Source organism: Coniosporium apollinis (assembly GCF_000281105.1).
Source record: "Coniosporium apollinis CBS 100218 chromosome Unknown supercont1.10, whole genome shotgun sequence".
In the NCBI taxonomy this organism is placed as follows: Eukaryota; Fungi; Ascomycota; class Dothideomycetes; genus Coniosporium; species Coniosporium apollinis.
Window position 1 is genome coordinate 327,587 of NW_006913272.1, and position 22,095 is coordinate 349,681.

At 53.9% G+C, this 22,095-nt stretch overlaps 7 protein-coding genes across 7 annotated transcripts; 2 read left to right on the forward strand and 5 right to left on the reverse strand.

Annotated features, from left to right (window-relative positions):
- Positions 1-1,776: 1,776 nt before the first annotated feature.
- Positions 1,777-2,382, reverse strand: W97_02683 (uncharacterized protein; the record flags this gene model as incomplete). The annotated part of the gene is made up of 2 exons (XM_007780582.1): positions 1,777-2,274; positions 2,335-2,382. 2 exons carry the CDS (start codon positions 2,380-2,382, stop codon positions 1,777-1,779), a joined length of 546 nt encoding a protein of 181 aa, XP_007778772.1.
- A 422-nt stretch (positions 2,383-2,804) lies between these two features.
- On the reverse strand, positions 2,805-5,304 carry W97_02684 (uncharacterized protein; the record flags this gene model as incomplete). Its single annotated transcript, XM_007780583.1, has 6 exons — positions 2,805-4,054; positions 4,111-4,253; positions 4,309-4,826; positions 4,905-5,063; positions 5,120-5,234; positions 5,282-5,304. The coding sequence occupies 6 exons, from the start codon at positions 5,302-5,304 to the stop codon at positions 2,805-2,807; spliced, it is 2,208 nt and encodes a 735-aa protein (XP_007778773.1).
- Positions 5,305-5,671: 367 nt separating this feature from the next.
- On the forward strand, positions 5,672-8,888 carry W97_02685 (NAK/BIKE protein kinase; the record flags this gene model as incomplete). Its single annotated transcript, XM_007780584.1, has 3 exons — positions 5,672-6,578; positions 6,628-6,725; positions 6,783-8,888. 3 exons carry the CDS (start codon positions 5,672-5,674, stop codon positions 8,886-8,888), a joined length of 3,111 nt encoding a protein of 1,036 aa, XP_007778774.1.
- Positions 8,889-10,454: 1,566 nt separating this feature from the next.
- W97_02686 (uncharacterized protein) lies at positions 10,455-11,903 on the reverse strand (the record flags this gene model as incomplete). The annotated part of the gene is made up of 1 exon (XM_007780585.1): positions 10,455-11,903. The coding sequence occupies one exon, from the start codon at positions 11,901-11,903 to the stop codon at positions 10,455-10,457; it is 1,449 nt and encodes a 482-aa protein (XP_007778775.1).
- A 1,427-nt stretch (positions 11,904-13,330) lies between these two features.
- Positions 13,331-14,793, reverse strand: W97_02687 (uncharacterized protein; the record flags this gene model as incomplete). The annotated part of the gene is made up of 3 exons (XM_007780586.1): positions 13,331-13,604; positions 13,664-14,631; positions 14,698-14,793. 3 exons carry the CDS (start codon positions 14,791-14,793, stop codon positions 13,331-13,333), a joined length of 1,338 nt encoding a protein of 445 aa, XP_007778776.1.
- Positions 14,794-18,493: 3,700 nt separating this feature from the next.
- Positions 18,494-19,102, forward strand: W97_02688 (uncharacterized protein; the record flags this gene model as incomplete). The annotated part of the gene is made up of 2 exons (XM_007780587.1): positions 18,494-18,680; positions 18,747-19,102. The coding sequence occupies 2 exons, from the start codon at positions 18,494-18,496 to the stop codon at positions 19,100-19,102; spliced, it is 543 nt and encodes a 180-aa protein (XP_007778777.1).
- Positions 19,103-19,546: 444 nt separating this feature from the next.
- On the reverse strand, positions 19,547-21,727 carry W97_02689 (uncharacterized protein; the record flags this gene model as incomplete). Its single annotated transcript, XM_007780588.1, has 2 exons — positions 19,547-19,962; positions 20,020-21,727. 2 exons carry the CDS (start codon positions 21,725-21,727, stop codon positions 19,547-19,549), a joined length of 2,124 nt encoding a protein of 707 aa, XP_007778778.1.
- Positions 21,728-22,095: the final 368 nt, after the last annotated feature.

Below are 22,095 nucleotides of genomic sequence, written 5' to 3' on the forward strand. Positions count from 1 at the left end.
GTCCTTGCCGTGTATAGCCAGCTACAGTTTCACCCCTTGATGTAAGCACAACTCCAGCTCGGTCTGACTTTGAATTGAATATGCTATCGTCCGGATACCGCAACGGCTTTTTAAATCTACCCTTGCCCCAGGTCTTTCATGTCAACAAATCAGCGCTTCTCGCGCTATACCATCTTCGAGCAGCCAAGCAGTAGGGCTTCCTAGCATGACGCGCGACCCCTGTGATCTTAAATGGGCGGAGGTACACGGCCAGAATGCCCATCACAGGACAAAGCAATCGATGACAGCTCTACAGCCCGTCCACCGTCCAAGGTTCGCAATCCGAGAGCATACCGCTTGAGCTCCTGACATACCGAGCAGTTCAGAGTGCGAGGCCTTCCTGTCGCGCGTGCCGGTACCCTAGGAACTTCCGGCCGTCATGTACCAGCTGGGGCCCCCGATCGGCATGCCAAGGGGTCTTCGAAAAGCCGTCAGCTTGGCCCCAAGTCCGCATTCCCGTACTCTTGTCCCTCTCCACCAGCTTGGCACGGAACGGCCAAGGATATCCGCGGAATGCCGAGTCTGCTATGTCATACTTGGGCTTCATTTGGATTTGTAGTGATTTTGCGGCATCGGAAGGTTCGCACGCACTTTCCCCAATGGACCTGGACGAATGTCGAGCTGAATGCTTACCCTCTGAGACAGGATTGAAGAAAAATAGACCAAAAGACCAGAGCCTCAAATCTCCTTCCTAAAAGATATCTACCCCTCAGGTACAAGGGGCGTCACAACAAAGTATTCCCTCAACTTTCAGGTTTCTCTTGCAGTGGATCCTTTGCTTTTTCCGAGGAGATTCATGTCAAAATATTTCTCCAGCATCATCTTACAGAATCAAACCCCGGAAGTGTGCTACTAAAATCAAGTGCAGAAAAAAGCGCCGTCCAATCACGCTGTGGATTTGTGTCACTGCCTACTTTCAATCTTGGTTCACAGCCCCCGACGAACACAAGTCAAATAACTTATTTTAGTCTCCAAAACCGCAGTTCAGATCGACAAGAAATGGATCCCCACGTGCCAGCCAGCACCAAGGCCGCGATAGCCCCGCATTTTCCCCCCACCACCAACAGGGCGTTTTCTTGATCCAGGCACGAATCCCTACCGCCAATCAGCGCCGGGGGATGACATCGGCACGGTTGCCCAGCTGCCTCAAGAAACACTTTTCCGGTGAGCTTCCCCTCGGAACTGCCACGTTGTTGTAAGCTTTTTCGGAGCGTCCGCTTTCGGCTTACGCAGCGGAATTCTTGTGTCTGTCTTGGCCCACGGGCGCCCAGGCATCCAACCTCGTTGCCTCTCGAAGCAACTGTGTTCTATTATTGAGAACGACAGGGCGAAGGGGCAGTGTTAGAAAAGCAACCCAGGAAGATCATGACTGGAAGCCCATGTAGTGATGGACGGGTTTTGAAATAGGATTTGCACAGCCTGGAGGCCCACTAGGGTTACAGCAATAAGTATCAAACATGGATGGAAATTGCTAGTTCAACGCGACGATACAGCTAGGTCAGAGGCATAGGCGGAAGGAATGGCGAAGGTGGCCCAAGACGGGCGATTTTGGAGTCTGGCGACTTTTATCAATGGGGAGAGACTCTGCTAGGGCCCTGATGCCTTCTAAAACGGACGTCGGGTGGTGGGAAAAGCAGTCATCTAGGTCATAGTCACACACTCCACAAAGTCCCAGTGTCTTAGTGACTGCTATTCAAAGCCATAACGACTGCGCCCAGCTTCCACTGTCTCAAGCTTCTACCCACTCCACCTCAACAATTGCACGTCGAAGATTTCCTTCGACAGCCGCGCTGGAAGCGGCAGAGGAGGCGACGTGCCGGAGACCCCGCCCTCACGGGCCGACGATGGCACTATCTCCGGTCTTCCCCTGCCCGTCGAGGCCGGGTGCTGATGAGGGCGAAGAGGAGAGGGAGGAGCGCGCTCTATCGGCGGAGAAGGCGTCGAGGGGGCGAGCGGTTGTGGCAGCTGTGCGGCTGGGTATCGCGGCGAGGGGAGGTGTCGAAGGGGCCGTCCGTCTTGTTGCTCTTCTTTGTGCTCCTCGTCCCATCTTTCCGTAGCCACGACCGCTGCTACTGCTGCTGCCGCTGCCTCTCTTGCCTCTCTGGCGGCCGCTCGCTGTGCCTTGCCAGGCCTTATCGGACGCGCGCCCGGCTTCTTCGCATTGGCGGCCTGGTGTGCGCGCCGCTCCTCCTTGCTCTTCGTCTTCCGCTTCTTCTTCTTCTTCTGCGGGGCGCCCTATTCTACGTCAACTCTACGATCCCCGTACCATATTGTATGGCTAGGGTAGGTACGTACGGCCTGCTCGCCCGCAGCTGGCCGCTTCCGTGTGTCTTCGTTCGCCATCTTCAGCTGTGTACTAGTCTGTATCAGTGTAGGTTCGTCCACATGGCACGATTAGCCTGTCCGGCGGTCCTTGTGAGACACTAGCAGCGTCGAGTAGGCGCAGAGGAGAGATGCATCTGAGAGGCGCGTCGTGCTCGTCCACAAGTACGTACTCTGCAGGTCTGCTGTTGATCGGAGGGTGATGTAGTATCGCCAGAGCCTCTCAGGCAGTCTCAATTAGTGCGGATGGCAAAATTCAGCGCCGAAAATCTCTAAGTATAAGTACCAAATGTTCTCTCTGCTCGAGATCCGATGTCTGACCGGAGATCTCATTGACTCGCTCCGAATAAATTGAGACCTTACAGTCACTTCATGCCCCTACGTGTCCTCACTTTGTTGCGTTCCTTCGCCACGACAAACTGATCCGCAGAACGTTCCTCATATTAATCGTGCCCCCCGCCCCTCCTCAACTTATCCATATCAAAGATCTCCTCCCGCCGCTCAACAGCCCCCTTTCCATCCGTCTTCACCGCCTCCCCTTCCGGATCGCCAAACAGAAAGCCTTTCCCAACGACGGCGCGCCGCTGCCTAGAAGCGAACGATGATGTTGCGGCCGGAGCTACAGCAGGTCGCTCGTCCTGGCCGAGCATCCATGAGAACGATGAGTGAGCTAACGAGGGACGAGACTGGTTGAAGTTTGGAGGTGGTGATCGGGGAGCTGTTCGTGATGGTCGGCCTGCGCCTGCTACGGTGCGTTTGCTTTCTCGGTTCGACGGCGCTTGCGAAAGAGTTGAGGTTTCGGTGTTTGCTTCTGCGGATGAGTTCGGTGATGGTTCTGTGATTCTGACCGCTGGGGGGTCATTGGCGCGTCCCGCAGCATCTTCTGTGCTGTTTTCGCGTCGTTTGTCACTGGGTGTTTCCGGCTCGCTTCGCTCCTTGTCTGGTTGCTGTGGCTTTGAAGCCGGGTCGGTCGGAGTAGCATCCTGCTCCGTTGACGACTCATCGGATGGCAAAGGCATGGTCGAATCTTCGAGATACACCTGCGCGAACTGTACTTTCGCGATGGCTATGCTTAGCTTCTCAACAGCTCCCTTAGGTGCTTCTTTCAGCTCCGCTGTCTCTTTCTGGCACTCCCATAACTCGGCTACTGCAAGTTGCAGCATCCTTGCTAAACTTTTGTTGCGTTCCTCGAGAGCTGTGATGCGGCTCAGCGCATCTGCTCCTTCCGGGGAGCTGAGTGACGTGGCCGCTGTCTGCTTCGGACGCGGCGAGTTGCGCGCACTCTGCAGACCTTGTACGTTTTTCCGGACTTCGCCCACTGCATCCCGAACAGCCTTGTTGAGGCCTAATTCCTCGCCGCGCTTGTACATGTTACGTGCGGCATTAGAGAGCAAAGACTCGAAATTCGTAGGCTGCGGCACAATTCTTACAGGCGAACCAAAAGGAGAAAGCGGTCGGATTGAAGGACTCCTGTTGTTTTTACGCTCAGGGGTCATTGACCGTTGATCCAGAAGGTTGACTAAAGGTAGTGGCCGTTGAGTGTACTTAGCCACAAGACGGCTTCCACCATTGGTGTCAAGGTTTCGCCGGAGATAGACAGCGTCCTCAACGAAGGTTTGCGGGCTCCGCGGCGGTTGTGGTACTGGATATCGGAGGAGGAATCCCAGTGCGGTACTGTTGTCAGCCTCGATGACTTCAGTATCATGTTAGCAACTCAAGACTGCGACAAAGACGGCGATAGTCACATACGCTGCCATCGTATCCGCAAGAGCATCGCTACGCATATCAGGTCAACCAAATCTAGCGTCGGGTCTTCAGCGAAGAGCAAGTCCCACACAGCGAGTACGTCGTCGTATGGAAACTCTCGACCGAAGAGCAGGCGGATCCATCGCCTGAGTCTTTGTCAGTGATTGTAACAGCAATGCGGAAGCGGGATGATTCGCCCACATTAAGAAGATCTGAGGAACAACATCGATTTCTTTTAGGTGATCGGCAAGACCAGGGTCTACAGCAGGTAGTAGCTGGTCGAAGATTCGGCGGCAGCGTATCAGCATCGGGGATTCTGTCGAAGAGGCAATCTTCGCAGTCCGCGCGGTTGAGCCAGGTTCATAGAAAGCCTTCGCGTTTTGCATGATGAGGCCAAACAGGGTAAATGTGTCGTGCTCGATGTAGCCGGCGTCAAACATTGCGCGGAGGAGTTCACCCTTATCACCTTCTGCATGACGTTCGGTCGTGGAGCTGACAGCATCTCTCTCGATAACCCAAAGAACAGGTGCCAGCACTTCATGCATGCCTTGTCTGTAACCAACGTCCGGGTTGAGCTTGCAGAAGATGAACAAGATATCAAGTAGCATGTTCTGAGTCGTTGGTTGCCGGAAGTACGTGTTGTCTGGCATACACCGCTCGACATCCTGGAAGATCTCGGCACGTAGTTCTTCGTCTTTGCGGAGGGCTACCCATGGTGACTTTACGAGGCTTAGTGACCGGTCAGAAAGATTTGCTTGAGTGAAATATATACGCAAATGGTGCTTGGGGAGTCATACCTCGTCGGTCTCACTTAAAGGATCCCCGGCGGACTCCAGCTCGTCAGGGTGCTCAATAGCCCGGAGAAAGTGGGCGCGCAAGGAGTTATAGGCGTCTCTTGAGTCATTCAAGAGAGTCGGCCATGTTGAACGATCGACGTTCTCGAAAAGCAGAAATGCCTAGAGTGGCAGGATAAGCATCCGCCTGAGTCTCTAGCCGCGTGACATGTATTGACCTTCCAGCACACAGACCGCAGCCCTGTGGTTATCTCATGTCTCCCCGTAGAGTGTCTCACGGCATCTTTCAGGTCTTCAAGAGTGTTGAACTTGTCGAGCAGCGGCCACCACTGCCTAAGAAAGGTCAATATCGCACGCGGTGTCGGACACGTCTGGCTGACCTGGCGCTATCGATGGTCCTCATGATTGCTTGTCAAGAAGGGGTGAATAGTATGCTCCAGCCATTGGACTGAGTGCAACTAGAAAGACATTCACCCGCGTGTGTAGTTTCCTGAGATATGGAGATATCAGGTGGATGCCACTCCGGACGCTTCGGCAACACCCGACCGAGCATCTTGAGATGCAGGTCCGCCGGCGAAGGCTTGCCAAGGCGCCCACTGTACTCAACCACGGCCCTTGTATCTTGAATGCCTAACCGCCATGTATCTGCAGTAATCCCCACGCTCGACCTGCTTCCTGCTTCCTGCTTCCTGCTTCGTCTCCATGCAAAACCCATAGCGCCGCCTCCGTCGTCCCGTCTCGTGCGGGTCAAACCCTCCGTCAAGTCCGCCATGTCCTCCTCCTCGCCCTTCCACTCGATACAAGCCTCTTTAGTAGCACAACGACAAGCTGTTCATCGCGCTCCACTGCCTGCTCACAATGCCCCGGCTGGAACTTTCGTGCCTGGTACAAAGGTCACGGTTGGGAACCACAGGGTTGTAATAGAGAAATACCTCTCTGAAGGAGGCTTCGCCCATGTCTACCTGGTGCGGGTGCCTAAGTCGGGCAGCGACAATACCGATGTCGCTGTCCTCAAGAGAGTCGCCGTACCGGACAAGGAGTCGCTGGCGAACATGCGGACAGAGGTGGAGACTATGAAGAAGCTCAAGGGGCACAAGCACATCGTCACCTATATCGACTCGCATGCCTCCCAGTTGAAGGGTGGAGGATATGAGGTCTTCCTGCTGATGGAATATTGCTCTGGAGGTGGACTGATTGACTTCATGAACACTCGCCTGCAGCATCGCCTTACAGAACCCGAGATCCTAAAGATATTCTCAGATGTAGCGGAGGGTGTTGCCTGCATGCACTATTTGAAGCCCCCGCTACTGCACCGGGATCTAAAGGTCGAAAATGTGCTTATATCTGCTTCTGGATCATCGAGGATATACAAGCTCTGCGATTTCGGTTCGACCGCACCACCGAGACCTGCCGCGACGTCTGCGGCGGAAGGCAGGCTCATTGAGGATGATGTCCAAAGACATACCACGCTGCAATACCGAAGTCCAGAAATGATAGATGTGTACAGGAAACAGCCGATCGATGAAAAGAGCGACATCTGGGCATTAGGCGTGCTACTGTACAAGCTATGCTACTATACCACACCCTTCGAAGCGCAGGGACAGATGGCGATACTGAACGCCAGTTTCACTTTCCCACCATACCCTCCCTTTTCCGATCGCACCAAGAAGCTCATATGTAAGTGTTGCCCAACCCCTTGATTAGACATCAATATTGACTTTGCTAGCATCGATGCTGCGAGAAAATCCCCAGCAGCGGCCGACCATCTACGAGGTGGTTAAAGAGGCTTGCTCCATGCGCAACGTCGAAGTCCCGATCAAAGACGTAAGCTCATCTTGCGAATTGCGCCGGTTCGCTATGCGATCAAGGCTAACGTTTTAGATATACGCCAATCGCTCTCGTTCAGAAGCACGCCGAAACGAAAAGCTTCCATCTCCCGATCCGATGGCATCACCTTCTCTCGTAGTCGGAATACACAAGTCTCCGTCGATACAACCCACCCAAGCCATACCAGAGATAACGCCAATGCGACGCGGAAGGCCAACTGCCCCTTTGCAGCAACAACCGGTCCCAAAGCCAGTCCCCTCACCTGCGCGAGGCACGTCTGACGATCCCTTCGCGGCGCTAGATTCGACCTCCGTTGCCGTGCGATCGGCGGCCGCCGACGAGCTTGCCGCGAAGTTCCCGCCCCTCGAAGAGTTCACCATTCTGCAGGACAAAGGAAGCAACTTCCAGTTCAAGCCAACATCACCCTCATTACCGAAGCAGGAGAGTCTCAGCCAGCGGGTGACGGCAGCTCTGGCAGATGATGCATTCGCTAGGCCAGTCTCGTCTGGGAACGACCCAGGTTCGGCGAGGAAGGCCAACTCAGCCTCGGTCTCGAGATCGACCTCACTCAAGAGACCCACGCCATCCGAAACCAAGGCACAGCAGCTGCCTCGCTCGCCACAACCCTCCCAAGTACCCCAGTCATCCTCTCAAAAACCAGTCATGGTTTCGACAGGCACCATGACCTCGCCTCCTCTTTCATCGTCTCCATCGAAGGTACTACCACCTAGACCGTTCCCAGAGATTACCAAACGTCCCATATGGCGCGTACCTCAGGCGGATGCCGTTGGCCACCACAGAGCATTGAGTCAACCGCGCGCACCGAAGAACGTCCGTTCCAGTCTAGCACCCTCGGAAGGAGACCACGCTGCACTTCAACGGCCAGCCTTCCTCGACTCCTACCGGTCCAAGTCCTCCACCTCAATCGCAAACCTCGCGCCACCCAAATCTCCAGCCTCCTCTCGGCCATCGCTTGAGGGCCAGCGCCCTTCAGTACCTGACTATAGCGATCCAATCCATCGCTCCCAGTCTGCTAGTGGCCGAGCAAGACCATCCAGCGTGCACGTCGAATCCAACCTCGACTACCTACGCGAGCGAGAGACGGTCCGAGGACGCCCCTCAAACGACCTCAGCAAGATCAAATCCGCAACCGCAGCGGAACCGGACACTCCGCCACAGGAAGAAACCAACATCGAATCTAACGTCGATTTCCTACGCGCCATCGAAGACGCCGACTCCTCGAAGAAGAAAGACCGCCGAAGCGGCAGCAGCGGCAGCGGCACCAAGCACCGCAAGCGCTCAAGCCTCCCCTCCATCTCCCTCTCCAACACGAAAAACATCCTAGCCGGCAAGTTCGGCGACGCCTTCCGCCGCTTCGAAGGCAACACCGGCGGCCCTCCCGAACCGCGAACACCGAGCCCGTCGTTCGAGAAATCTGCTCCCTTGACGCCTATAGCGGGCTCCGAGGCCACGGGCGGCCGTAGCGACGACGAGAGCGCCATTGACGAGACGGAAGACTTGCCGCCTGAAGTCCGCCGCGAGCTCGAGCGGAGGCGGCTCTCGCAGGAGGAAAAGCGCGTCGCGGAAGCAGCGGCCGAGTACCGTCGGCGCCTGGCAGAGGGCGGCGGCGGCGGCGGTGGTGGGCCCGCGCGTGCGTCAACGATTCAAAACCGGGTAAAGGCCCTCCTGGACGAGGGCAGCAAGCAGCAGCAGCCCCCGCCCGTGCGGACAGCAGAAGGCTACGGCCGCTTCACCGAAGCGCCGCGACCGCCGGAACAGCTGCGCCACCCCAATCCGCCGCTCGTGGCACGGAGACCTGCGCCGATGGCCGCTGCACCGAATCCGGGCTCCCAGATACCTCTCAGGCAGCCTCTGCCCGCTGACCCGCCCGTAATACCGGCCTCGGCGCCTCCAACGGCGCAGCCGCGTCCACTCTCCCGCCCCAAGCCGGGCGCGCCGCCTAAACCGACGGCGCTGCGGACGGGCGGCCAGTTCGACGGCGCGAGAGTGCCGTCGCCTTCGCCTGCGAAACCGGCGGCGAGATTGCTGGAAGAGGAGGTGAGCATGCCGGTTGCTGGGAATGGGGAGGACTGGGAGGAGAGTTTTAGCAAGCGGTATCCGAGCCTGTCGGGGCTGGAGATGGTGGAGAGGGAGGTTTGAGGGGCTAGGTTTGGGGCTTGGGCTGGTGGCGCGGGACTCAGGGAGACAGAGTTGGGTTAGGCATGCTCGGTTTGGACGGATGGAGAGGATGCTGCAGAAGAGCCTGATGAGCTAGACTATGTAGCTGTATATAAGCCGTCTACAGACGAATTCGGCTGGTCGAGTAGGCTGTCTGAGGCTGGATCTGGTGTCGTGATCAATCTGGTGGCGTGATGAACCTGCTGCACCTATCGCCAATCGCCTCGTACAATAATACGGCTAGATAGCAGCTTGTGTGCCTCACACGTAACGAGACTTTTCCGAGCGACCAGAGGCGGCCATCGATCACTCCTTCGAGCCTCAGATCTCTCGATAGCGCCTTCTGGAAAAATTGCAGAACACCGGGCTAGTGGCTGGCTGGGAAAGCGGTAGGGGCATGAGCGACTATGCCTTCGCTTCCGAATGCGGCAGCAGGTAGCATCCTTCCGTAGAACGTCTGCCGTTAGGAAATTGAGCTTCCACGCTTTTAGACGATCAGGACAACATAGAAGCGAGCTTGAACAAGGCGACCAGGGCATGGACAGCTCAAAGACGAATTTCTGCGAACGCTGAATAGGGCGCTGACGTTCCATGACGCCAGATTTCGCAGTCCGGACTGTCCTGCATGAAAGTCATGAAGGACTCTCAGTAACGACACCAGACGCGGATGTTTGGGTGAAAGAGTTGCGGCGCGTGATTGAGCTCACGTCGGAGGTCGTGTCGGGGCCTCGCCTGCTGCGTGAATCGAGCCGTGGCGCGTTCTTGCAACGGCTTCGTTTACTGCAGCTCCTACAGAGGATTGAAAGGGTTAACGCCGCCTTGAGACGACGCAAGGCTGGCAGGTTAGGTCGCCAACGCATGTATACTTGTCACGATCAAGTCAATAGACGTCCCGCCGGCGTTTCTGCTACTGAAGCCGAATACAGCTGTAGAACAAGACATTACATACTCTATTTCGGACTATGAAAGACCCACACTTGTATGCGTCCCGAGGGTATTGGAGAAGCTCTACCGCAAAAGCACAGATTGGAAGAGACAACAAAAGCAACCAAGCATCGACCTGCGGCCATGAAGGGAAGGAGAGAAGACCACCACGCAGCATTACGCGCTTATCAGCGTCTCAGAACCCGCATTCCTACAGCTCTCTCGATGACCCACACGCTGTCTTTCGAGATGTTCGATGGGTGATAACATCCCGGCTTTGTCGTAAGTCGTAATTCGTAGTCGTCCTGCGATAGGCATACTGCTTGGGGTGGTTGTACAGTGTGTCTGGCAACGCTCGTTCTACACAGCAATGCGTATTTCGCTTGAATGATCGCCGCGTCGAGGTAACTGTTGTCCTCCAAAGGCTATTCCCTGATCTTACTAGATTGGTAGAAAAAGTGCGAAGTTGAGGCCCAGTGCGCTTCCTGGTAGTCCTGAGCACTGATTGAGAGTCATGTAAGAAGCCGGACAAGGTTTGTAATTCCTAGCGTGTTCTCAAGATCCTGTGGATTCATCTTCGGAGAAGGCCTTGGGCCTATGTTATCGATGCGAAAGCGTGAGTGCTCATTGAAGCACGGCATCACCACGGTAATCGAGATATGTCTCGCTGGGCGTCGAGTCCTGTCCCTTGTCTGAGTCGTCTCCAGTGGTAGCGTAAGAATCCGACTGTGTGCTCTCTTGATCACCTTTCTGGTCCGGGTTTCCTGGCTTGCCCTTCTCTTCACCATCATCCTCATCAGCCTCTTCTATCATCTTCCTGACCTTTTCCAAATGCTCTCCATCAGGCTCCCACGTAACATCATATTGGAACATGTCTGGCAGATCCAGTTTTTTCTCCTGACAGATCTTATAGTACGCCGTCAGCAGAAACGGCTGCATCAAGACTGGACCGATATCTCTCCATTTCCACATGACGTCTCTACTACCCATCAGACGGCCCATATGCTTAGCCCAGACCTTCACTCCCGCCTTTTTGTGCTCCCACATCATCATGCCGGGAGCGAGTTGGCGCCGGGGTTGTTTGCCTGTCGTCGTACGAGGCGGTGAGGTGTAGTCGCCTTTGGTGGTTTGGCTCAAGGTGTTTGTGAGGGCGCGCGCCAGATAGGGTGTATTAGACCAGAGGTGGAGCCCGCTTGTGGCGCGAGGATTACATTCCATGGTGACGAGACGGCCGTCAATCTCAATGAAATCGAAGGCAAGCTGTGCCGTCACATTCGGTAGTTTTGCAGCGATCTTGTCAAGATATGCCTTGATACCGTTGTGATCGGTATTCCTGAAATACACAGAGGAGCTGCCGTCGATGGTATCCTCTACCGGGTACAATCCATGAGCTTGAACCCGTCCCTCGCGAATGACGCTGTAGCTGCAGTAGCGGTTCCCTTTCAGCCATTCTTGGGCGATGTAGTGGTTCTTCTCGCTGACGTCAATGTCCTCTGGAACATCCTTGCCCGGCTTGAGGTGATACACGTTGCCCGAAGCTCTACCGAAGACTGGCTTGACTGCCCATTCCCTTGAGAGATCTAGGTTCTTGATATCCTCTTTGCTCTTGCATAGATGTGCTTCCGGAACATCGAGGCCAAATCGGCGCATCATCTTACTGAACTCCCATTTGTTATGGAGACGGACTAGGACTTCCCACGGCGGTGCCAGCAATCGCTTCAAGATCTCCTCGTCTCCGCATTCCGCGAGATAGAAGATCTCCTCATGGACTGGGATAATGAGGTCAATGTTCCACTTGTCGATGACTTTCCGGACTCCGTCTATGTAGCCTTGAGCATTTTCAATGGGCGCGGGAACTTGTCGGCTTTTGTCGACCGCGACTGAGAATTTGCATACATGGTACTCCATAGGATCAACGCAATGCACATGATGGCCGGCCCAGTAGAGCTGTCGCGCTAGATCCAGGCTCACTGGAAATCGTCCGTTTGTCAGAAGGATGTTGTAGCGCGGCTGATCAAGATATTCCTTGTTGAGATTGCGGCTACGCTGTGTGCCTGGAATGCCGCAGACCATTTTGTAGGTGTTGCTGACTTTTTGACGCTGTTACTAGCAAAGAGAAGAGAGCAGCCTTGACACTTCACCGGTCAGGAATTCTGCGCTTTTACAGTGACTTCACCTACCAACGAGTATTGACTAGGGATGCTGGCCGATTTGAAACCGAATCTGACGTCAACCTGCTAAAAACTTGACTTGACATCGTTGGCGATGAATGCCGTAGGGATGTGGTTCGCTGCCAATGGTAATCTGTGGCGTTACTTAATCTATTCCCCTGCATGAGGATGGCATTTCAGGATGGGCAAAAGTCAATGGTTGAGTCGTTGATCGGCACAAGGCATGGATGACGGCCCGTGGCAGTCAACGCGGGAAGCGAAGGCTGTTCTGACGTCGATGGACAGCTCGACAGCTCAACACTCGGTGATGTCGCGGCAGTATTACATATTGCCAATGCATCCTACACAGTCAGTAGAAGTGTTCCGCGGACTGAGATGCAACATGAGGCAGAGACTGCATAAGGTGAAGGGACCCATACCGATTGGAATGCGCTACTCCTCGCCGAGCAGCGTCACGTCCCATCAAGCTTCAACGGCGTCTTCGCAACGCATGCAAGGCTTCTCCGAGGGAAGGTACATCTTTGACACGTGCGCGTCTTTCCATCATCAAGCGTCACGACGTACAGGATCCTCCAGCATCTGGTGGTTAGCGTGGGTCAATTGCAAGGGAGAAACGCATGTGTAAAACTTCTGCTTTGAGGTATCTTTTCACGGTAGTTGAGGCTGTCTAAGTTGCAAAGAGTTGTATCGTCTATAGGATACACGTTTCGATACTCCCCATCAACTTTCGGTCATAGATACTAGGTATAGTCGTTTTGAGATTGTTATTCTAATAAATCATCCCCATGCAAATGGCGGTCGCTAACCACCGGATGCTGGAGGATCCTGTAGAGACGTGTGATTAAAACCTCATGGCTAAACTAATCTCCTCGCCGGAAACAAATAGAATCACGTGCCGCAGCCCGTGGTCCATCACTCAACTCAGCCAGCTCGTTTCTGGATGACTTTTTAGTTAACCACCATTAATATGGCTCCAAGCTAAGGCCCAGACATTATTGTTGCAATACGTGTTTGTATCGTTACCTTGCGCCTAATAATCAATGAATGTGGCGATTATATACCCTCACCGCGTGGTTTGATGATGAAGCACGGGCTGCGGCACGTGATTCTATTTGTTTCCGGCGAGGAGAGTAGCTCTTGGAGCATGGCGATGAACAGGTGTGGGACAGCTCCCTTCTCACGTCGTTACTGCCGTTCCGTTTGTAATAGCCTTTCAATGTTATAGTGAGATAATGATGTGTCGGGATTTGCAAACTACAACGAGCCCCAAACTATCATATACAAACAACACCAAACCTCCACAGACGCCATAACTGCACCAGACCATGCCTAGGTGTGCTCGATTGGATGCTCGGGCAGGAGCTCTTCATCCGCCTCGTCTTTCCGCGTGATACAGGCCTTGAGAGGCGGTCTGATGAGGTCATTGAACAGGAAGGTCCCGTATACGAGAAGCGCGAAGCCAAGAACCTGCAGCCACTTGAAGGTTTCCCAGCCAAGCCCCAGCGAGACGATCCAGATGAAGAGGGTTCGGCAGGTATCGATCGTCGAGCGAGATGTTGCGGAGACCGTGCGGGTGACTGAGAGGCCGAAGAAGTTGAAGCCGCTATATCGACGGTTAGCGGGTATCCGAAGCGTTGTTGTAACAAAGGTATTGCGACTTACCCGATACTTATCATGATCAAGAGACTGCTCATTGCAATTGCCCTGTAATGCGTAATCTCCCATAGTCCTTCCCTCGCATCGAAATACCCGTACCGTCCAGACTCGGTCCTACCCACCGCAAGGTGCAAGACCGCCATACCAATGACTGTGACTACGAATCCGAAGAGGCCTTCCCAGCCCACAACCTTTATCGGCTCGAGGGCATACTTCTCCATGATACTCTCCTCAAGCACGAACTGCGTTGCCGTAAAGATCTGCGCACCCGCAATCAAAAGCACTCCAATGATAGTCTGCACGCTCGAGCGTGACTTCGCCGCCTTGTGTGCCTCGTCGGCCACATCTCTCGCGAACCTCAGCGCCGTTCCGACATACCCCTTGATCTCCTCATGCCACTGCAACTGCTCCGCTCCGGCAGCACCCAGCCTCGCCTTATCATCATGGCTGATAGCCCCCGCCAGCCCTACAACAGCCACACCAGCGACAACGACGAACAGTGCAAACCATTTGTAGGGACCGAGCCTCCGCTTCAGGAACAGCACGCTGAAGAGCCCGACAAAGAGCACCAGCGCGCCACGCGTCATCTGGTATATGCTCGCCGCCACGAACAGCAATCCCACGTTCATAAGCGTCGTGCCCGCGATATCACAACACGCCGGCAGCGCGAGCAGTAACACCTTCCACCCTTCAAGCGGTATGCGGCCTTCGTGGTCAGTCTTCAGATGTAGCGGGGCTGCCAGGGGAGCTTCGTTATCGTCGTCCCCATCGGCCTCGGCTTCGCCTGACGGGACTGGTTGATAGGAGGTGGAGGTGGAGCGGGAGAGGTAGCGGTTGTAGAGCGCGAAGCCGCCGACGACAAGCCAGCAGCCCATTTCGCCGATGAACATCTGCGCCGTCTGGATGACGGGCTGTTCAAAGTGGTGGCGCTTGGAGGGGTCGGCGGAGGAGCAGTTGCGGACGCATTGCATGTCCTGATAAGACATGGTCAGCCAGGTGTATCGTATAGCGCGAGGTAAGCTTTGGAAGGGGGAGCAGACCTGATATTTAGTGAGGAGCGTGTTGCAGACGCCGGTGGCCAGCATCATGGCCACCAGGAAGGGCACCACTGCCTTGGCTGGTATGTTGCGCGCCATGTTGGAGGAGCGCTGGCTGATGGTATATAGCCGGGGTATATAAGGAACCCGATGAGATCGATGAGAGAAGCTATGGCTGGATGCGCTGAGGATGGATAAGGTTATCAAGACATGACTATAACAAGAACCATACGGTTACGCCGGACAGCCGACTGTTTACTGCACCGCTCTCGTGCTCTCGAGCTGGTGATCTAGAGGTGAGACTGGCGCCTCGAGCTGCGGCTTCCGATTCCGGCTTCCGGCCAGCGATAAGATAGCGATTGGAGTGTCGATTGGGCGGTGCCAAGGGATCACGTGAGCACCAATCAATCACCCAACGCTGAGGTTTGTTTCTGCAATGTCAACTCGAAGTATGGAAGTTCAGACATGCGAGCATCCCTTAGGTGCAGAACAAAGAGACGGGATTGGATAGAGTAAGCCCCTCTACGAACTGACCGAGCGGCGCAGTTTCATACGTACCCCACAAAAAGAGTCTGCGCCGCACGCACGTGATAAGGCATTGGGATCAAATACCTCCCGCTGTTGGCATGCGCAGATAGTCGTCCCTTCCTCCATCGTGTTCATCCATCTGCACCTTTCAAAGCCCGGTTCTCGTGCTTTGTTATTAGATAGATTTAATGTAGTCGCTGCGGCAGCCCTCCGCATCGACAACCTTTTCCTGATCGTCACCCCAACCTCTCTCTTCCCAAACTCGTGGCTCCCTTGACGAGTCTGTGAATTGGCAGCTTCTCCAGACGCCTTGCGGCATGGCCTACTCGCGCGACGAGGTCGTGTCGGCTCTCAGCTCCTTCTACGAATTTCTGGTCGGACTACACCTCCCTGCCTCTGCAGTCGTACATCCTCCACCGGGCGGATGGCCTGATATCACCCCAGAGTATCTTGCTTTCATGGGGAAAAACGATATGGTGGTGGACCTCGTTCGCCATATGCCGTTTGTACGAAGAGACTCGGCGTTTGACGGGGAGATTGACCCGTACCAAATCTACGAACAGACTTCGGCTGTCGACTATAACGGACAAGTGTTTCGGAGGGCGGCAGCTTCATCCGTTCGACATAGAGTTGACCCTATTGAAGAAGAGACTACTATCCCATCACATGTCCTCACACTCGCAAATACCGCTGGAGGTAGAGACGGACACTATATTTTCCTTGATACCGAACGAGGCACCATAACAATTTGTGATTTCCAAGTTGGTCCTAAGTACACGGACTTGTCACAGGTACGCCCTAGTCTTGTCCCTAAAGTAGGCTTTTACAGGCACGCGAAGCTTACTGTAGGCTTTGCAGCACATAGACGAAGATTCAAAGGAGACCTGGCGTGAGTATGCAACGTACAGGGTCGGAGATTTCTTCGAGATGTTGAAGGAGCAATATAGATCCCTCGAAGCCGTACGTACTCTTGAACTCCCCCATCTATCTCAAAGCGGACATCATGACTTGTTATGCCGACACGGAATCGCTGCTCTAACGTTCAGTGCAGATACCAACGGAGGCAACAGATGTTCGGCTGATGCGCCAATGCTCTGGATTCGATATGGACAGGTTGAAGGAGATCTACCATGCACACGGCTGGCCCTCGTCAGACTTTAGAAAACAAGAGTGTATGAAGGCGGTGAAGCAGGCGTGGGAGGAGATTTTTTGTTGATAGCAGCACAGAGGGAGCACTTTCAGAATTACGAGCTTCGACGTAGCGAGAAGAAGGGAGGCAAGCAAAGCCCAGTTGATTGCACGGTGCCCTTCACGTCTTTCCCCGTGCCCAACGAGCGTCTAGTAAGCATAGACTGCATAGTCGAACATGTTGGAATTGTAGTCCAACATCTCACAAACATGGCTGAATACTCGTAGTCCGAGAAAGCTCCGCGCCGCCAACGCCGCAGCCACAAACAGCACAAATTGCCTACCGGAGGTTTCGAGATAAGGGAAAGATCAGGTACCGCTCGCTAAGTAAAAATGCCTTGTCGCTTCCAGACCCACAGTAAGCTGCCAAGATCCTCGAAAGACGAAGCTATAGTTAACAGTCACATGGCGGTGTTGCTGCGCGCTGATAGAGCATTCATGTCTCGTGTGCGCCTACTGCTCCCTTCGAGTGTTGATCCTGCGGCAGCGCATCTAAGTGTCATGTATGCCTATCGCTTCCTTCAAGTGTTGGTTCTATGGTAGATATCTAAGTCTCGTGTGTACCTATCGCTTCAATGGCCTTGTATGCACGCTTCTCTCGAGTGTTGGTCCCGACATAACGTGGTGGAGCATCCAACTCTCGCGGACGCCTACCGCTTCAATGATCTGTCTACACGATTGGAGGACTAAACATCCTTCGAGTGTTGGTTCCAACATGGTCGTTGCTCCGGAGCAGATACAATCGTTTGCTCGAAAACGGGACCAACACATCCCTGGATACCACCTGTACCGTGGCTCTTTGCCAGTATTTCAGGTAATTTAAAGAGCCTTCTCTTGCTCTCATCAGCAGTACTATTGTACCAGAACCTTTACCTCTCATCTTTGCTAGTACCTGAATATCTTTATCCGATACCTGTCTGTTAGTCAAACCCAGCATTGCCCGCTACCAACCATGAGGCAACTCCTTATCTCACTTCTCTCCATAGGCCTTATAGGGCTCTCTGCAGCGTATTCAGCTGACGACCCTAAAACGCCTTTGGACCGAGCATCGAATGTGGAAAAATGCACCATATTCGATCCCCCGGACCATGACCTTTCCGTCAGGCAGTGCAACGAGGTCTGCGGCAAGGCCGTGGGTGATGCCATGGCAAGGGACGAGACGACTTCAATAATTTGTTCTGCCCAGAATGCTATGTGGGAAGACTTTGGTGGTGTGTAATCTCCTGAGACTCCTGACTCTTTGAGGCTCGAGCAATCGCAGCACTAACGCCAACCTCCTCGGCTCTGAAATTATTTTTAATACAGCCGACGAACCTTGCTAATCTCTTTCCTTAGGCGGCATCAAAATTGCAGCGGGTAACTGCTCGTGCGACAATTCTTCTGTCAACGAATTGGCAGAGACCTTCGTAGAAGCATTGCCAGTCATCACACAGGTATGAAAGGCTTACACATGCACATATTCCGCTTACTCACGGTTACCTAGGTTGAATGCTAGCTCATAATGTCCGCAGTCAAGCTGATTGTGGAAATTGGCGTGTTGGCAATACCACCAGCTGGGGCGGCGATCGATTGAGAGATGAATATGTCAAACCACGCTAAAGCCGAACAATGCCCCCGAAAGTATGCAGATGTTGACCTCTAGCAGTTGCAGCTATCGAGGCTGCCCAGCTAGCCGCGTACGCCTTGGAAGCAGGTGATGCAGCGCTCGGCGGATCTGCAAATTGGTTGAACCCTTGCGGCACGACTGCAGCCCTTCCCGACGACCTCCGAAAGGTATTCGATATTTTGAACGGCATTGGCGTTCTGCCGAAGGGCAATCCAAGTCTACCAACAAAGATAGATCCACCCAAGACAAATCCATCGACGATAAGTCCACCAAACACGGCGCCAACAACAGCGCCAAATACTGCCAGCACCACCGCATGCAACATGAGGAAGCGTGGAAACGACGGTAAGTCTCCTCTTTAAGCCTTTCGGAGGTGTTCCTGCGTTTCGCGAGCAGTACCGACTAAGATGCCTCTCTGCAGATAACGATTGCGATGATGAATTCCATGTTACGACGATTGCAAAGTCCAACCCAGTCATGACAACCATCCCGGAAACGTGTAGCGGCGAGAGATACCCGCAGGCCTGCTATCACTATTATTCTGCGATCCACAATTACGACTTCGTCGAGAGCACATTTACCTGCGGGGATGAAATCGAACGAGAACCCGGCACCGCAACTGCTGAATGGACCAAACAGCACAAAGACAAAAAATGGCAGCATTGTACATAAGCCGTCTATCGGGATGATCCCGACGGTCCTCACTGCCAGGCGGACGAGTTTCCTCCAGCGTACTTTATGCCGCCGGGCACAAAGGAGAAGAAGCTTGGTCAGATTATAAGGTGGCTACCCAGATTTGAAAATAGCGGCGCGGCAAACACCGAATGGGCAAGATTTTGCTCCAAGCACGACGGAGGCAGGGGCAATGGCCAACTTCAGGAAAACGGACAGATCAACAACGACCTGGTGGAGCTGATTAAACCGGGCAAGGAGATCAAGAGCCCAGGGGAAAACGGCAAGATGACCACCACCACTCAGTTTGAGGCCAAGTTCACGCGAGCCTATAGCTATGCGGACGCCGACGTAGCAATCAGCCCCAACCAGATAAATTCCACGCCTCATTTTCACTTATCTCCACTTGGTTGAAAAAATTGCGGAGAAAAGGGTATCGGTGCTTCCTGACGATTAGCTTCAGCTCAGATTCGCCACTAAGACTGACCTAGACCACATTGCTGACGTAGCCCAACAAGGCTTTCCAGATAACCCAAAATTCAACCACCGTTTCCCGTATCGTCAAAAGTACCCGGAGACGAGCTTGGCAAACATTGCAGAAGGTGTTCCACTAGATACGGGCTCCCAGTATAGCTTTATCAAAGAATGCGCGAAAATGAAGGATAAACTACCCATTTATAGTCCGGGAAGAAGACCTGGAGGGTGGCTTGGCGTTGCCTCTGAAAAGCGGCCGCAGCCTCCACAGTGGCTCTCGTGGTTAAAGAACTCAACGGAATTGGAATCATCAACGGCTTACTGCTTTGTTCACGTTTTCGCTCGACGGGATGAAGAGTTCCCGGCCCAATTCCTTGTTGTCTCTCAGGCGAGCCTGAAGGACTGAAGCTCAACCCCGCGAGCCTCGAGCACCTCCGGAAACAACCGCGGATCGTAGTTCACCAGTTCACCGGTTTCGAGATTCCTGAATCTTTCAAATATGGCCGGATCATCAGCAAGTCTTTCGTACGTCGCTCGCTCCCAATTCCATGGCAAGGGTTCCAGCCGTGGGTCATTTGAAGTCTCCTTGTGGTCCCTGAGGTGAACAAAACGTTGCGTTGGTCTTCCCAAGGCATCTCCTTTGATAATTGTCTCCCAGTGGTCTGGCAGTGGCCCAAGGATGCCAACAGCGTCACTGAGGCCATGCACATAACATTCTCCCACGACATGGAATTGGCCAGATGAAGTCCGACGCAAGACCATGGGGGCGTAAGTCCCTAAGATAAGGCAAACTGAGTCCCCTTGTAACAGTCAGTTCAAAGTTTCCTAGTGGACCGATGGCGTGACTCCTAATTTACCAGTTTGAGCACCAGCTGGAGCTGTGCCAATGTGCCCAGTCTCAGTAGTGAAAACCCGGCGACCGCGAATCTTCTGTATTGTGTTTGTGGTCTCTCTTGCGGAGTATATTGTGTCATCCTGAGAGGTGGCAGTCAGGCACAGAATATTGCGGAGCATACCGACCCATTCCGGAATGCTCAAGAAATGGCTGTACGGGTGCCGTTCTCTCGTCCGGTTCATGCAAAGTGTCAGGGCAAACGCGGCTTCCATAGTCTCACCCGTGACGTAAGTGCCTTTGTTTGGCAAATGCTGGAACCAATCTCCAACCGCCAGCAGCGTCTCCTCCTCAACCATGGAAGCCATCCCGCTGACAGTCTTAATCGTGGTATACTGTTTTCCGACGACCTCGAGCACGTCCGGTTCTGCGTATGTAAACCATGCCCGTGAGATTCCAGAAGAAAGCTGCTCGCTCAGAACTGGAGCTGCAAATTCTGTCTTAGACCAGTCGGGCACCCACGACGGTCCCCCGATTTGGCGGTTGGCTAGATCACAATGTTTCAGCAGCTCCAACCGTTTTGTTGCATTCAAATGCGTCAGGAATGCCTCCTTATACACGTCCTCGACGGGTCGTAGGTAGTCAACCACGATACTGGAGCTGAAGTATGTTGGTGTGATGCCCAGGAGTCCGTAGATTTTATCTCTTGGATTAGCACAGCCCTTGCTTCGACTGACGTCCAGGATATTGCTCATCGAGTGGCCCGCAGCGTCATGTTTAAGGAAGACGATATGCCGGCATCGCTCACGAAACCGCATCGAAGGTAAACTGTCTTTATTGTGTAGACAGAGCACCGCCAGCCAAAAATCATTCCACGGTATCGTATCACCGCCGCATTGAAGAAACGCGTGCCAGCTGCCTAGCTTGATCTCTTGCCAGCACCAGAGCCTGTAAAACCACGCGCGTTCCACGAAATTGATTAAAGCTTGCCAGGTCCGCTGATCGAAGGACGGCGCGTGGTCATTCCTCCACAGGTGAGGCTCCGTGGCGTCGGGTGCGGCAATGATTCGGCCGCTCTTCGTTGCTTCGAGTTGCCGCCCGATATGCTGTAGTGTTGCGAGTGCGTGCTTGCTGTTGTTGGACTCCTCGCCAAGCCAAGCTATCACCCGCTGGGCTAGTGTGTAGATGTTTGTCATCCTCTTCACCTGTTCATTGCGCTCTTCGATATCTTCTTGGTTAATGCATATGGCGTCGATCCATAAGACCCGCGTCTCATCTGAGTGGCGCAAGTAGCGGAGCGCGGAGGCCAGGTTGGGACGCAACCCCAATGTCGCGGAAGGCTCGCCACTGCCTTGGCTATCCTCAACCTGACCGAATTCCGAGACATCAGCATCTCCCCAGGTGTATGACAAAGCCTCGTATCGCGGCTGGTATTCTGAAGTCTCCTCAAGAGGTGATGCAACGGTTAGGAGAGGGTGCGCTTCACCAGTGACAACGTTGAATATCATGAAGTAGCCGCTTTCGGTTTCTTCTATTTCCCAAGGCCGAGAGACCAAGGTCCGGACAGAGTCAACCTGGAAGTTCTTTGCCTTTGGTGGAGGTGTGGCAGGCAGGGGAAATGGCGAATGGAGGATTCGGATTTTGATGTCGTCCTCAAACCTGCCGGGTAGAAGATGAACAAGTCGAATCTCCTGTGACGCACTTCGGAGCGGTTCATATCGGTAGGACGCCATTGGCCTGTTGCTAGTGATCGACAGTTTTGCCAGAGCACTCTAAGTTACCTCGAGAGGACTGGATGAGGTGGGCAAGAGTGAACGATTCCTGGTGCTGCAGCCCCTGAGCTTGACCCGAGTATTTACTCTTGCCGCCGGAAAGTCCTCAGTCTTGGCACCGCATCACCCAGATCACGCTTAAGGCTATATAATCGCTACGATCATCAATGAATAGTGAAACAATAGCGTTGCATCGATAGATTGGTTCAGTGAGTGTCTATATTGTTGGCTTAGCCGTTAAAATAATTCCGCCACCGTCTTATCTCCATAGATAGATGCGGCCGTAGATACGGCTGGTGGCTTGATTGGCTACACCGAAGACTTTCCGG